Source organism: Eptesicus fuscus, chromosome 19 (genome assembly GCF_027574615.1).
Source record: "Eptesicus fuscus isolate TK198812 chromosome 19, DD_ASM_mEF_20220401, whole genome shotgun sequence".
NCBI lineage: Eukaryota > Metazoa > Chordata > Mammalia > Chiroptera > Vespertilionidae > Eptesicus > Eptesicus fuscus.
Genome location: NC_072491.1, coordinates 39,514,210 through 39,528,685, shown reverse-complemented (window position 1 = coordinate 39,528,685; position 14,476 = coordinate 39,514,210). Strand labels below are relative to the sequence as shown.

The 14,476-nt window shown below is 43.5% G+C and overlaps 1 protein-coding gene across 1 annotated transcript in view; it reads left to right on the top strand.

The window, feature by feature from the left end:
• The window catches only part of EYA1 (EYA transcriptional coactivator and phosphatase 1), a 297,411-nt gene that overhangs the window by 248,202 nt on the left and 34,733 nt on the right, over positions 1 to 14,476 (top strand). The window contains exon 13 of the mRNA XM_008150342.3: positions 4,985 to 5,074. Within this exon, the coding sequence (XP_008148564.2) occupies positions 4,985 to 5,074 (90 nt within the window). The remainder of the gene's footprint in view (positions 1 to 4,984; positions 5,075 to 14,476) is intronic.

Genomic DNA, 14,476 nt, shown 5'->3' with positions numbered 1-14,476 from the left:
AGGTACAAATGAATCAGGCGTCACTAATGAACATGTTTAATACTATATTATGTAGCTGAAATGATTTTAGAGTTCAAATGTCTGTTTGTGTATCCTAATCTAGGTATCTAGGAGTTTATTTTCCCCAACACTGAACAACAGCAACTAATAAAAGATCAAATTTTATATGTTTTTCTTCTTCATTGGAATTATTTGAAATACCGAGTATCCCAAAAATATATATATACACACACTTTAACATCCAGTAGCACAATTTTGAAAAGGAAATGTATTTTGATAAACACTGCCTTTATAATTATTCAGTGTGTGTACACACTTTGGGGGGATACCCTATATTCTCTATTTACTGCGTTTCATTCGTTTGTCCTTCTACCAAACTGGGAAAGCCCTAGTGCCTGGCATTGTGTTAGGTCCTCAGGATGTAGCGAGAAGGATGTTAAGGAAGTCTCTGCCCTCCTTAGACAGGTACACATACAGCTGTGGTACCCAGCACTGATGAGCCGGTGGGAGGAGTCAGGGAGGAGACTGAGCTGATGCAGGGGCGGTGGGAGGAGCACTGTGGGTGCAGGGATGCAGGAGGTGAGTACACAGGCTTGGTCAGAGACCTCGGTGTATTAATGTGGGGAACCCATGGAGATGGTTGCCCCAGTTTTCTTTAAGGTCTTTGGTGGGAACTGCCATCAAAGCCACTTGGCTGGTCCCATTAGGCCTCTGCCTAGTCATCTTTTGAAGAAAAGATTTTGTGATTAAACTATAACTAGGTTATGTGTTGGGGAGGTAAACAAGAGCCAGACATCTGCGGGCCCCCGTACCTGCTGAAGTGTTTCCTAAAAGAGATGGGAGAATGGAACAGACAGGGTGACACCTGGGCTGAGAGCCCGTGAGGGAGCTGGTGAAGAGATCTACCAAACAGACGCATGGCTGGGGAAAATTAACGGAGCGGTGGCTATAAGGAAGGCATGGATTCCAGGTCCAAGGGGCAGGGTGTTGAGACTGAATTGGTGTGGGGGAAAGAGAGGCTGTTTAGGAGCTGCCAAGGTTTGGGCTGGGAGGGTGCTGTTCTCCTAAAGAAGGAACATGGTGGGTTCCAGGGGAAATGATGACTCCAGTTTCTAGCACTCTGAGTGCCAGGTGCTCCGCAGGACATCCAGGTAGAAATCACCAGCAGGCCTTCAGTGTGTACGCAGCATTGAGATCTGACTGACTAGAGGGGAGAGGGGCGGGGGTTGAAGGCATGAGTGTGGTGGGGTCCACAGGGCCTGCGAGTCGAGTGAGGAATGGGTGCAAATAGTCCTAGGGACCAGGAGCCTTTAAGAACAGGTGATGGACAATCGATTCCAGGAAGATGTTCAGAAAAGATTGATGATGTGACAGGCACCAAGGAAGGAGAAATGTCAAGATAGGACAGCACTGGCAACTGCCACAGAGGGGTCAAGTTCAGAAAGGAATGGAAAGATTTGGCAGAAAAGTTTACTTAAAAAGAGATGTTTGTTTGATGTGGAAGCAAAGTTCTATAATTTTTCAAAAGGAATCGAACAAAACATGGTGTTTCAAAAGCAACCATTTCATAACTGCAGCCCTGGAATTCGTTATTGCAGAAAGCACAAGAAAAGTAAGATTACGCCAGCGACGTGGTGATTCGACCATCTCAGTTTTGGTCTAAAAAAAAAAAAAAAAAAAAAAAAGTGTGGTTTTTCTTCTTCTTCTAAATGTGCCAAAATAAGACATCAAGCCAGGACTAACTTATGAACTCTTCAGTGTGAGCTTTTGTCGCATTTGGTTTGTGTCAGACATAGTTGAAAACGTTGGAAAGTATTAAAAGATTATGATAACAGGAAAATAAAACCGAACCTCGATGCGAGGAGAACTCCCCCGCCAGAACGGGTAAGCAAATCTGCGGACACGGTTATCTGCCTGCTCTTCTGCTGATTTGCTCGTAGGCAAAACCCTGAGTGAGCCGGCTCTGCGCCCTGCCAGCTCTGTGACCACAAGCAAATCACACCGCCTCCTGGTTCCCCGTCTCAGAAGTGGGTGTCCTCCCCGGCTCAGCTTCCCAAGCTGGAGATTGTGACATGCCAGTGGGCTATGACATGGGAACTGTCAGAGTACCCCACACGCAGTGAGCAAAGGCTCCTTTTGCCAAACTTACATTATTTCAGCTGTGGGGTGTGTGTGTGTGTGTGTGTGTGTGTGTGCGTGAGAGAGAGAGAGAGAGAGAGAGAGAGAGAGAGAGAGAGAGAGGTGTATTTCTAGATCATGGTGTAAAATGTATTTTTTATTGTGGATCGTGGTTTGAAAAATGTTTGATAAACACTGCCCCCTCAACTAGAGCCCCTTCCTATTCTAAAATTCTCTCATTCCACTTAAACCTGAAAACGGTTCCTTTGGTACAGTAAACTGTTCCTAACCCGGTGGAGTGGCAGGGATCGACACTGTTAAGGCATGAACGCTAATAACAAAAGAGAAAAAACAAGTCAAAGGTAAATAAGGCCAACATCTGTGTCGTATTTAAACAAACCTTTAAAATTTATTAGTATTCCGACTGGCAAGCCATTACTCTAATTTATGAAGAAAAGTTAAAGTATGCTACATATTAGCAAACAATGCAGTAGTTCTTTTGATGGCGGCATAAATAAGCAGCTGTATCAAGGAGAAATAATGCTCTTTCCAAAGTAACAATGCCATGGCACATAAATTCCCGAATTGGCAATGAAGCCGGTGTGGCGAGGCTCTTCCGTGTGCTGCATGAAAAGATTCATTGGCCTGGTTATGCGACAAGTCAGGGCACTTTTATTGGCCTGAACAAGAGGGAGTAAACACCTCCATCAGGTGTTTTGTTTTAGAAACAGCTGTTTGAACTCCCCCCACGGGTGATTCTGCTCCAGGGCATGTTTGAGTATTTGCTTTTCCAGCATGCTTGCTGATACTGCGAATGGAAGCAAGTGAGCAGTTTCCCATAAAAGCAGCGTGCGGCGAGAGTTTTTCTTATTTGTAAACTGTTCTTAATTCTTCTCAACCAGTGACATCTCATAGGTATTCGGCGGTATTACACAGGGACAATTGGAGAAGGCTGAGGAGTGTGAAACGTCGCACAGGAAAGTTGAGGGAAGGGTTTGCGGTCCCTCTCACACAGCTCTTGCACACTCAGTGGCCTTGGGGTGTCTTTCCTCTCCGCCCTCTTACAAACCCTGGGGCGTTTGTTAAACCCTGTGCCAGTCTAAGCCCAACCTTTGGCGATTCTGTGTTCTCTGCCTTCCTTCCATTGGCAGTCAGCGGGCAGAGGAGGCCGAGCGCAGGAGAGGAATTGAGTCCAGAGATGCCCAGCCCTCCCCTGGGATTTCTGTTAACTTTAGACTCTGATGGGTGCTGGCAAGGAGTGGGCGGGGCTAGTGCTGTGGGTGGGCGGGGTTGGCAGGGTTGACTCCACTTCCCTTGCCATAACTGATTGGCCCTGGCAGGCATTCAAGGAGTCCCTGCCCCTTTCGCTCCATCACAGGCCGGTTCTCCCCAGGTGTACCAACAGGTATGATTGTGCCAAATTAAGAGATGAGAATTTTTTTTTATTATAAGAAAAAAATGTTCCATTTATTCTATGAGAACAATGTGTTTGCATCTAGCCATCTGACTTATTAGATGAGCAAACTGAGGCTCCAGGATAGAACAAGTGAGCTCAGGGTCAGGGGCTCTTCCCTGTCGCTTCCTCCCATTGGGGAACTCAGGATAATAGACGGTGGATACATGGACAGTAGAGAATAAGCCAGGCAAGTCTTGAGCTTTGGAATGAAGACAATAGAGAAAACATACAAGGTTTACGTTAGACAGTATAAGAAAACAAGAATCTTATTTGTTCTGGGTTTTGTGTCCCTGACTATAATGTAAGACTCAAGGACCAGTGATAGACAGAGTGCACCCAGCCAGATGTGTGCCCTGGGTGAAGGCATGGGTTCTCCAGTTACAATTTCCCTGATTAATGATGATGAGGTAGATTCCGTCTTTCTTTGAAAAGTTTGCTGTAATAACAAAACAGTGTATCAGGAATTATTGTTCTTTGGGAAAATGTTACAGAGCTGGACCTGTGAAAGTTGGTATTGTTATTAGAATGTCAATAAAACTTTCAAACACGCACATTACATCCTTGAATACTTTCTCGAGAGAAATTATTTTTCCTTCATGATTATGCAGGATATGCACCATGAACCATCTGGCTTCCTCGGTGGGATACATTAGGAACACAGCAACACCATAAAGTCTGGGACATCTCCCTCTTCCCCCGAGTTTGCCTCAGTGGCAGTAAATGTCATCAGGGTTTGGGTTGTGTGAAGCATTGGGTAGCAGTCACTGGGTCCCTCTGTGTATAGTACGGGATGTGTGATGACTGGATAGTGTCACATGAATGTTAACTATGCTCCCGGAGCTGACATGGTGCCAGGTGGTCAGAGTGGCCATCACTTCCTACTTTTGAGTATACTCAAAATTGGCAGGCAGTCTGAATCAATAAAAAATTATAGTTATCCTCTGCAGTAAAATTGGTATTTACTGCCCTTCAGAAGTGAATCTATATTGTATCTATTTTCTGATGTTTGTGGCAATGCTTTTAGACATGTTTTAATGGATTGTGGTGTGACGTAAGCAATGTCTTCTTGATTCACTGACTTTCTTGCTCCTGAAATATAAGTGCGAAGCTGAATTTCCTCTACATTATATGTCTAAGTAGCCCTAGATTTTATGTATTTTGTAATATTTTAAGCAGTAAGTTATTTCTTTTTTATGCGAAGTACCAACAACATTAGGGGAGCTTTTTAAATAAAATAAATCACTGAAGTTTGCATATAGAATAAATCATTCACACCAATGGCGACTGGAGCCCAAGCCGCCTGACGGTCACTTTGGACCTTTCCCTACACTCACTCCCTCTTAATGTGACAATAGATTTCATGGAACCTGGAGACTACGTGCTCTTGACCTGTAAAATTTCTTCTTTTAGGATCCACCTACTTCAGTTTCCCTTGGACTGCGAATGGAAGAAATGATTTTCAACTTGGCAGACACACATCTATTTTTTAATGACTTAGAAGTAAGTTCAGTTATTTTTTATAAACTTCATGTTGTATGCCTGAAAATAGATGATTGGTCTTACAATAAGGGGGATAGTATTTTTGAATAAATAATTGGGATAATGAGCAAAGTAATTGCCGATTATATAGTAATGCATTTTGCCTTCACGGTATTTGTTATGCTTTAACTTGGAGTGTTGTGTTTCAAAATTGGATTTCCACATAACTATTGATAAGGATGAAAATTTGAGGTCAAGGATCTTAAACATTAAGTTGTGTTGATTAGCAGAAACTACAGATTTCTCAGTTACATCATCACCATTGAGATGAATTGCCTTTAGAATCCCAACAGAATTTGTGATATTTGCATATGCGGTTCTTGTCAGACTGTCGCTGTCTTGGGTTGGTGCTTTCCTTTTTCACTGGCTCCATCGTTTGGATGACATTTCAGTCGGGCCTCTGCTGTTGGGGTACCAGGATTTCTTAGGTGAAACTGCTGATGGCTTTATTTGTCCATTATCATGTGGGGGGAAATGTGTCAGGTGGCTCATTGAAGGTGTTATGGGCAGTGATGAACGTGATGGTCTCAATGAGCAGCATTCTTAAGAATAACGAATATTGTTTTTCATATCTCCCTTCTCAGACAACATGTCTGTAACTACATTACACTCCCTTCTTAATAGAGACAGTTGTTTATTTAAATCCTGCTGTTAAGCAAGCTTGTGGTAGAGCTGCTAACAGCCATTAGTCATCAAGTTGTTGTTTTGCTAGATTTTATAAATGTATGTTATTTCAGACAGGAGAAGAATCTGAAAGATTCAAATGGAACTTTTACTGATCGAAGTTAATTGGCAGCAATTGGCCTTTAAATATTTCCTGATGTTTCCCTTTTCAAAATCAAGCAAAATGCACCTTATTTAACAGATGAGCCAAAATCATTTGAAAAATGCCAGTGTGTGACAGAACGAAAATGCGGTTTGTTCAACATCTGTCCTGTATTTTGATTTCTTTTCATCTGTAGTGAAACTACTCATAGACGAATTGGCAACTTCCAGCGCAATGAGATTATTTAAATGCGCCTCATTTTCTTTCCATTCCTTACTGAAATATTATTATGCTTAGGGTAAAATACAAAGTTTTTTTGCATTTTTAAGTGTCCGCTTTCCTTAAGGAAATGACATGTAAGGCATTAGTACTTTCTAAGGTGGAAATGTTTTGAGTGAGTGACAAGTTTAGAATTGCCTTTAGAAAAACTTGATAATCATACTCAATTTTCAAAAGCTGTTTCTGATTTATGGTTGTGATTCACTTCATAAAAGAGCAGCACACAAAAATGTTATATTTTACTGGTACGTTCAAATTCCTTTCCAAAGTTTTCATTTGTTTCTAATCATATAGACTAGGCTGATATTTTGTGCTGGAAACAACCTTGTTCCTCTTATTAATGTTAATAGGTGTTAATAGCACCCATCAAGAAGAAATTAGCAGTAATTTGCTATTGTTTTTGAACTCTACCTTCTTTAAAAATGCCATCTTTACTTGTCTATACCATGCCAAAACTATGTGGTGAAAAGTGAGAAGTTGGGCAAACTTGGTATAATATAAACTGAAAATTTTCCAAACTTAGTTTTGATTATTGTTTATTGACATTATTCATACTAAACTGCATATAAAGAGTGTCTAAAATAAATGTATATATTAAAAGTTCTGCTTTAGGGATGGAGAGAATATAGTTTTTCCAGAAAACCCAATTAAAAAAATAACTAGGGGGTCTACACAGTTATTGAAATATCAGATTCTATTCTTGGCAATAGGACTGTTTTTTATAAGGAGAAAAGAGAGATATGATTCAACCAGATATGAAAACAGTAATGGAAAAATTAAGCTTGGAACTTCACAGAAGTTGACTTTAAGTCATTTTACTTGAGAAAAATATAAAGGTATCAGCGAGAGTATAAAAAGTACATTTAGCCTCTGTCTTTGGAAATTTTTTACTTGCTCTAAACTTGCATAATACTTTATAAAAATAAATTGGTTCTTATACTTATTTCAATCTTTCATCTTATAGTTTTATAATTCAACACAACTGGAATTGGTTATTGCAAATATTAGTTTCTTGCAAAATAAGAAGTAAAATTATTTTCTGGCAAAAATAAGTGCATTGGCATAATCCTCCTAAGAAAACCAAAATTATCTCATCAGGCAGAAACGATGTGGTAATGCTTGATTTCACACTCCAGTTAGCAATGCTGTGGTAGAGGAGAGGAATATTTAAATTACACGTTTTTAGCTTTTTAAGATCTAGAGTACAAGTAACTTCAAGGAGGTTAACTATCTGTTAGCTTCAAGTGTGATGTCTGAATTTATTGTTGACATTTGGCCTTATTTTCTTTTACAATCTTTACGTTTCTCCAGCTAGTCCCTCTGTGGAGTTTGGCTCGTTCACAGCTTTGGCTTCTGAAAGGTTCTGAACAACGAAATACACGATGTGAGGGCCTTCCAGTACCCAACCTTATGTTATCAAAGAATGGCCATGCACTTAAAACGGTTATTAGGATAGTCTTTAGGAAATTTAGGATATGATTTTAAAGTAATTTAAAAATATCTTAATTGTACTTTATGAAATAAAGTCAGCTGATTTCATTGTAAAAGTCTCATTGGTCATCCCGCTCAGTGTCAGTTTTTCATAAAAGCAATCACAATTTAATTTTGTTGCCACTCCAGGGAAAAGATACTAAGGGGGAATTTTGGACTTTGGGTACTAATAAAAATGTTTGACAAGGTAAGGAACATGAGTGACAGGGGGACATAATTATCAAAGGAAACAATAGTTCCCCATCAGAGAAGGGTGTAGACTTGGTGTACTTCTGGCTTTCCTATTTCTAAGTTTGACTAGCGTATCGTCTTACCAGAAGGTCTCTGTGTGCAACACGATGATGCTTAGATGGAAATCATTTTTTATGAATGACAGTATGGAACTGGAGGGTTTTTTCAGCTCCGTTAGTAACCTATGACTCTTTCTGAGTGAATGGAGAAAGAGTTCTTTCTGTTGGATTTTTATGGGAAGGCAATCTGCAAACAGAGTGAGGACAGGCCTTCCGTGTACAATAATGTTTCAGTTTAGCTTGCATCGGTCAGTTCTCCTGCTAGGTTTTTCCACAGTTAAAGGAAAAGATTTCATCAGCATGGACATAAGTCTAAATAAAAATAAGGCGTAAGCTTATGTTGAGTTTTCTCTTTCCGCCTGGTGTTAAGTAATCCCATTCCACAGGCATTAGGGCTGCCATCCCTACCAGTGTTACTGACGGGTCTGCTCTCAGGCCCCACTCCCCGCCTGCAGGGACCAGGGTTGGGAAGTAGCAGGCGTCCTCCTCTTGTCCTCGGTCAGACAGGGACCTGTGAGGGTGTCGTGTGCACAGTCCCCAGTCCATGGGAGGCCGCGTGGGAACTCCCTCCTGCACTCTATTCACGCGTTGGGGTGTGGGTTGTGGGTTGTGCATCGGTTAGTTAGAGGATTCTTTGGTGTCCGGATTAGAAGGTGAAGACTCCCACCCTTTCTCGGGCCTTCCTAGACTCCTGTCCCAGGCCCCGTTTTTGAGGACCTGCTCTTGTAGCCTCTTGTGTTTATCTTTTCTGTTAAGAAAAGGTCTGGACAGAAGGTTCTGGTCTCTGTAGAGCCTGGGTTTGATGAGTCAAAGGCTCAGTGGACGACCTCAAAGTAATGCCACACCTGAAAGGCAGAGCGCTGTAAGGATTGATTTTAAAGCAAAGCAATTAGTTTCCCCTTGGTTTCATTCATTAAGTTTGCAGTAATATTTGATTAATGTAAAATGGAGGTTATCATCTCAAGTATTTTAATAGAGCTTGTTTGTCAATTGATTTTCAGCTGGGAAAAGAATCTCTCTTTCCTGTCAGCCACGCCCATGCTCAGTAGCTGTCGCTGCGGGGGGGGGGGGGGGGGGGGGGGGTAGCGTTCTGTAGGGAGTGACCAGGTGCTCCTGCCAAAAGTGTCAACGTTGAAGACTAATTCAGAAGTTGATGTTTTGACTTGAAAAACATACTTCACCTAGAAAGCGCGTTAGTCTCTAGAAAGGAACAGGAAGAACCTTGGTGCCCAGGCTCCAGCCTCCCTGTGGGTGCTGGGGCTCGGATCCTGCGGCCAGGGAAAGGGTCTCGTGCTTGCAAAGAAGGCTCTTCTGGAGCCTGCGCTGTGCTCTCCGTTCCCTCTGCACACAGCACCCGCTACGTGGAAGCGTGGGGCAGATCATTGCTTCCATGCCAACCATCCATGCACACATGCACACACACACACACACATGCACACACACACACACGTATATGCCACTTAGCGTGCTCAGCTCTGTCCACAGGCTTTGTATACTTATTTATTTTCTCCTGATCCCTTTAGCAAACATAAAGGATCACACATTTGTTTTAATCCTCGTAACATCCTCCATAGCACCCAGAATCCTGCCTTATACCTTGAAATGTGTGTTTGTTAGGTTGAGTTCTTGTCTGTTATCTTAGAATACAATAGCGATTTCTCTTTCCTTCCCCACTGAAGGCAAGAGGTGACTTTGTCTCCCTGTGTTTTAAGGTAGGTTGCTTGGCCTTGTCCATGTTTTTAGTTAACATAAATATCATCAACATCCTCAGTTTAGGGGCAAAATTAGTTTTTAAGCAACAAATGTGTTTTAGACTCAATAAACATGTATTGAACTTAACTATATTGTAACTGACAGCCAAAAAGAAACAATTCCCATATTTCATCCATTATTATTACTACTGGATAATTTTAGGTATTCTTATTTCTTCATCATTTTTCACAAGATGCTGTTGTCTTTATCTGAAGTAAAAAATACAAATATGAAAATGTATTCAAAGATTTTCTTAATTCTGATTTTCATCAGAAAGTTGACTCAAAGTATATAGCTTTTCAACATAATAAAAGATATTTACCTAATACCAACAGCCAACATTGTTCTTGACAATAAAATAACAGAGGCAGATTATCATAGAAATGGAAACAAAATAAGGAAGCCCTCTGTTGGCTCTGTTACTCGGCTTTGAACTAGGAGTTTGGGGCAGTGCATTAGGAATAAACTACAATTAATAAAATGAGATTTAAAATATTATTTTTTGGAGATTTGATATATAGAGGAAACTGAAAAGAGTCTATTACAATAGCCTTATAATTTATAATGGGCTTCAGAAAAGTGAAAGGTTATAGAATTAAATTTTAAAATTAGTCTTCTTTTATTATAGCCATACATGTAAAATTTTAATTAAATTATAATTTTAGCCCTAGCTGGTTTGGCTCAGTGGATAGAGCATCGGCCTGCGAACTGAAAGATCCCAGGTTCGATTCCGGTCAAGGGCACATGCCTGGGTTGTGGGCTTGATCCCCAATGGGGGACTTGCAGGAGGCAGCTGATCCATGATTCTCTCTCATCATGGATGTTTCTGTCTCTCTCTCCCTCTTCCTTCCTCTCTGAAATCAATAAAAATATATTTTAAAAATTATAATATTAAATAGCAGTAACTACAAAATAAAAACAAAATTAAAAAAAGATAACTAGCAACTCATATAAGTAGCAGAAATGAGAAAGGATATGAACAGAACAGATCACCAGAGAAAAGCATTCAAATTGTCAGCATAAAGAAATGAAAAGCGTTGGATTTCACTTCTGGTGATTGAAATGTCAAAGAGTAAGTGGTCCGCCTCTTGGCCATCAAATTGGAAAGATTTAAAATCAGTAACATGGCCTACAATGCAGTAGGATGAACACTGTGTACACCGCTGATAAGGATATGAATTGACACAAGACTTCAGGAAAGCAGTTTGATAATATGTATTCAGTGCCTTAATGTCTGATCCTTTTATTAATTCCACTTTTAGCTTATATTCTAGAAAAGAGAGTTGTAGACAGATAATTTATACAGGAGTAATAAGCATTCATTGAACACTTGTGCTAAGTGCTCTACATACATCATCTCACTTAACCCCCTGATATTTCTATGATAAAAGCACCATTATTATCTCCATTTTATAGAGGAGCCAAGTGAAGCTTAGGGTGGTTAAAACAAGAACTTGCCAAGGTCACGTGGCTACTCAGTGGCAGATTCTAACTCGGGTCCAATACTTTCTTGAAGTCCACTCAAGCCCACACTATATCTTCCAAAAGGTGATTTTACCATTAAAATATAGAAATAGTTTAAAGATCCACAAATAAATCAATAATGAAACATAGTAAGTACATCTTTATTGAAAAAAAAATTAAGTATATTTATTAAATATACGGAAACTATTCATGGTTCATTTCAAGTTCAAAAATAGACTGTACACTTCAGCATAGCCTTAGTGTTGAAATTTATGGCCGATTATCTGAAAATACATACTGTGTGATTCCAACTATATGACATTCTGGAAAAGGGAAAGCTATGGACACAGTAAAAAGGTCAGTGGTTGCCAGGGGTGATGGGGAGGGAGGGATGCATAGGATGAGTAGCACGGAGGATTTTTAGGGAAGTGAAACTACTCCGTACGATGCCGTTGTACCCACAGAATGTAGGGCAGCAAGAGTGAACCCTCATGTAGACCATGGACTTTGGGTGACGATGATGTGTCAGCACAGGTTCATTGACTACAGCAAATGTACCCACTCAGGTGTGCGATGGTGATAATAGGGCAGGCTATGCATGTGTGTGTGTGTGGGGGGGGGGGCGGGGCAGGGGATGAAGGGTAGGAGACATTAAGGGGTTTGCTGCCCAAATCACCCTGTGGCCTTCCAGCAGAAATCCCGGCAGAAAACACAACAAAATCAGCCGGGTTCAGTTGCAAGTGCAGAGGGTTCCAGGCAGGCCCGGGGGGCTTCTCGCTCTTTCCTCACTCTCACCTCCGCCCCTCGCAGTGTCACGAGGGGAGGCTCACTGTGGACAGGTAAGAGCGCCCCTGTCTGGCTCCTGTCTCTCCTCCATGCTGTCCCTTCCTGGAAAATGAGGCTGTTGCCTTCAAGTGAAAAAGACACGTGTTCCTCAGGCTTGTCCTCCTTGTGCCATCCTGACCTCCTTTCGAAGGAGGGCTCGTGGGCCTCGCTGGTGCGGGTGTGGTGAGGAGCAGAGCCCCTCCCTGAGGGCCCAGCCTGGTCCCTCCCTGGTGAAGCAGGCGGCAGGAAGGCAGCAGGCTTCAGGGAAGCACTTCTCACATCGGGCAAAAAACACCAGCTTTGCCCAGCTGGTTTGGCTCAGCGGGTAGAGCTGTGGCCCCAGTACTGAAGGGTCCTGGCTTCAATCCCAGTCAAGGGCACATACCTGGTTAGAGTGCCTGCAGGAGGCAACCAATCCATGTGTCTCTCTCACATCGATGTTTCCCTCTCTCTCTCTCTCTCTCCTCTCTCTCACATTGATGTTTCTCTCTCTCTCTCTCTCTCTCTCTCTCTCTCTCCTTTCCATTCTCCTAAAAATCAATGGAACAATATCCTCAGTAAGGGTTGACAACAACAACAAAAGGCATGGGCTCTGAGTCCCTGCCGGCCTGTGCGCCCAACCTTATCATCTCCAGGTCGCACATGTGGGACCTTGAAGGGAAGTGTTTTCTGCCCAGAGCCACGGGGTTAGGTCATAGTGAAGCTTGGGTGGAAACAAGGGCTTCCTACCCCAAATGTCCCCGCCCTGACCCCGAACTCCTCCAGCTGCTCACACACCAGCTAGTCCTCCTGAGCCACAGAGAGGACGCAGTGGCACTTGGCGGTGTCACACGCTGACGTAACACAGCGGAGCCCACCACCAGCCTTTGCGCCGATGGGGTCTTTGAAAGCTTTGTTGCCCTCTCTGTCCAACCAACAGCAGCTACTCAATCAGCCTAAGTTCACTTTTGAAAAAGTTGGGAGAGCGGTAGGTAGGTAAACAGATAGGCAGGCAGGCGGACAGTGGACAGGCAGATGTGTGACTCTAAATCCCTGCCCTTGGATAGACAGAAATGGCATCCCAGCAGCCCCTGCATTACAGGAGGAGAGCTCCCGTGCTATCAGCGTGCTTGTGCGCTCCGTTCTGGACGCTGTGCTGGGCGTGGAGGAGACGAGATAGATCCGCTGCCCTCCAGGGGCCCAGGCGCCAGATGGAGACGGGGAAGCAGGACAGCTGTGTCGCAGTGCGCCGGCCCCGTGATGGGGACGCACAGGAGGCAGGGAGTCTAAAGGCAGGTGGCTCACCCGACTCGGGGAGAGGCGGCGAGGCCGAGGATGTCAGAGAAATGACTTCGCAAGAAGTGGCACCGGAGCGCGTGGCACCCAGGAGCAGAGTTGGAGCAGCTGTCAGCGCAGAGCCCCCGCGGAGCGGCTGAGAGAGGGGACAGGGAGAGGAGCCAGGCCAGGGACGGCTTTGCCCTTCGGCTAAGGAAGTCGGATTTCACACTGAAGGCAGGGTGACCCCTCAAGGATGGAGATGAGCCGCACTGTGACATCAGAGGTGGCGGTAATCTGGGTGAGAAATCACAGGGTTTGTTTGTGGGGACAGAGGGCAGGGCAGATGTGAGAGCCATTGAGAAAGTCCTCTGAAGGATTGAGAAATACACTCAACGCAGCGGGGAGGGAAGCGAGAGTCTGAGTTTCTGGCTTGAGCAATAAGGTAACCATGAAAAAAAAAACAAAAAAAAAAACAGGAAAATTGGCTGGCTTTGGAAGGAAGACACTAAATTGGGTTTTGAGATGTAGAATCTGAAGTCCATGTTGGACCTACAGGTGGACTCCAGCGTGCATTGTGCGTGCAGGTCTGAAGCTCAGGAAAGAGAATTGAACTTGAAGTTAAGACCTGAACGTGAAATTAGTTAAGATGCCCGGGAAGAATGTATTGAATGAAAAAGAAAAGTTAGCGCAGGAGTCCCTTTGTGAAGTTTTCCTTTGGAAACACAGAAATATGTATTGAAATTTCCAGATTCGGAAAAGTCAGTGACTCATGTGAAGCGAAGGGGGGTCATTCTGGCAAACTGATCGTGAGCCTGCACGTGACACCGTCTTCCCGGTTTTGCCAGTCTCTTGATTCTGGGGGTGAAGCAGCCGGGAGGCGGTGTGGTCTCAGCAAAGGGGGAAGGAAGGCTTCAGGGATGGGCGAGCCGAGGTCAGTCCTCACTCTGATAATGCGTGCCCTTCTCACAGCCACCGCTAACGAGCCTCGGGGACGCTCGCTCAGGGACACTGAGCACGTAGGAGGGACAGGGGTGTGGAGCCAGCTCCGTGCTGGCCCCGTGGTGAGCCTCCCTGAACAGGAGCGCCTTCCCCTCGCAGCCTCGAACTGCAATGCGCCTGCAGCTTCCACAGAGCTGGCTGGTGGCTGTCCGTTTATTTTAAAATCCTGTGAAACTGACCTCCGGGCGTCGCAGATGACAGACCTTTCGTTCAGAGTCTTGATTTTGACAGGTGCTGGCT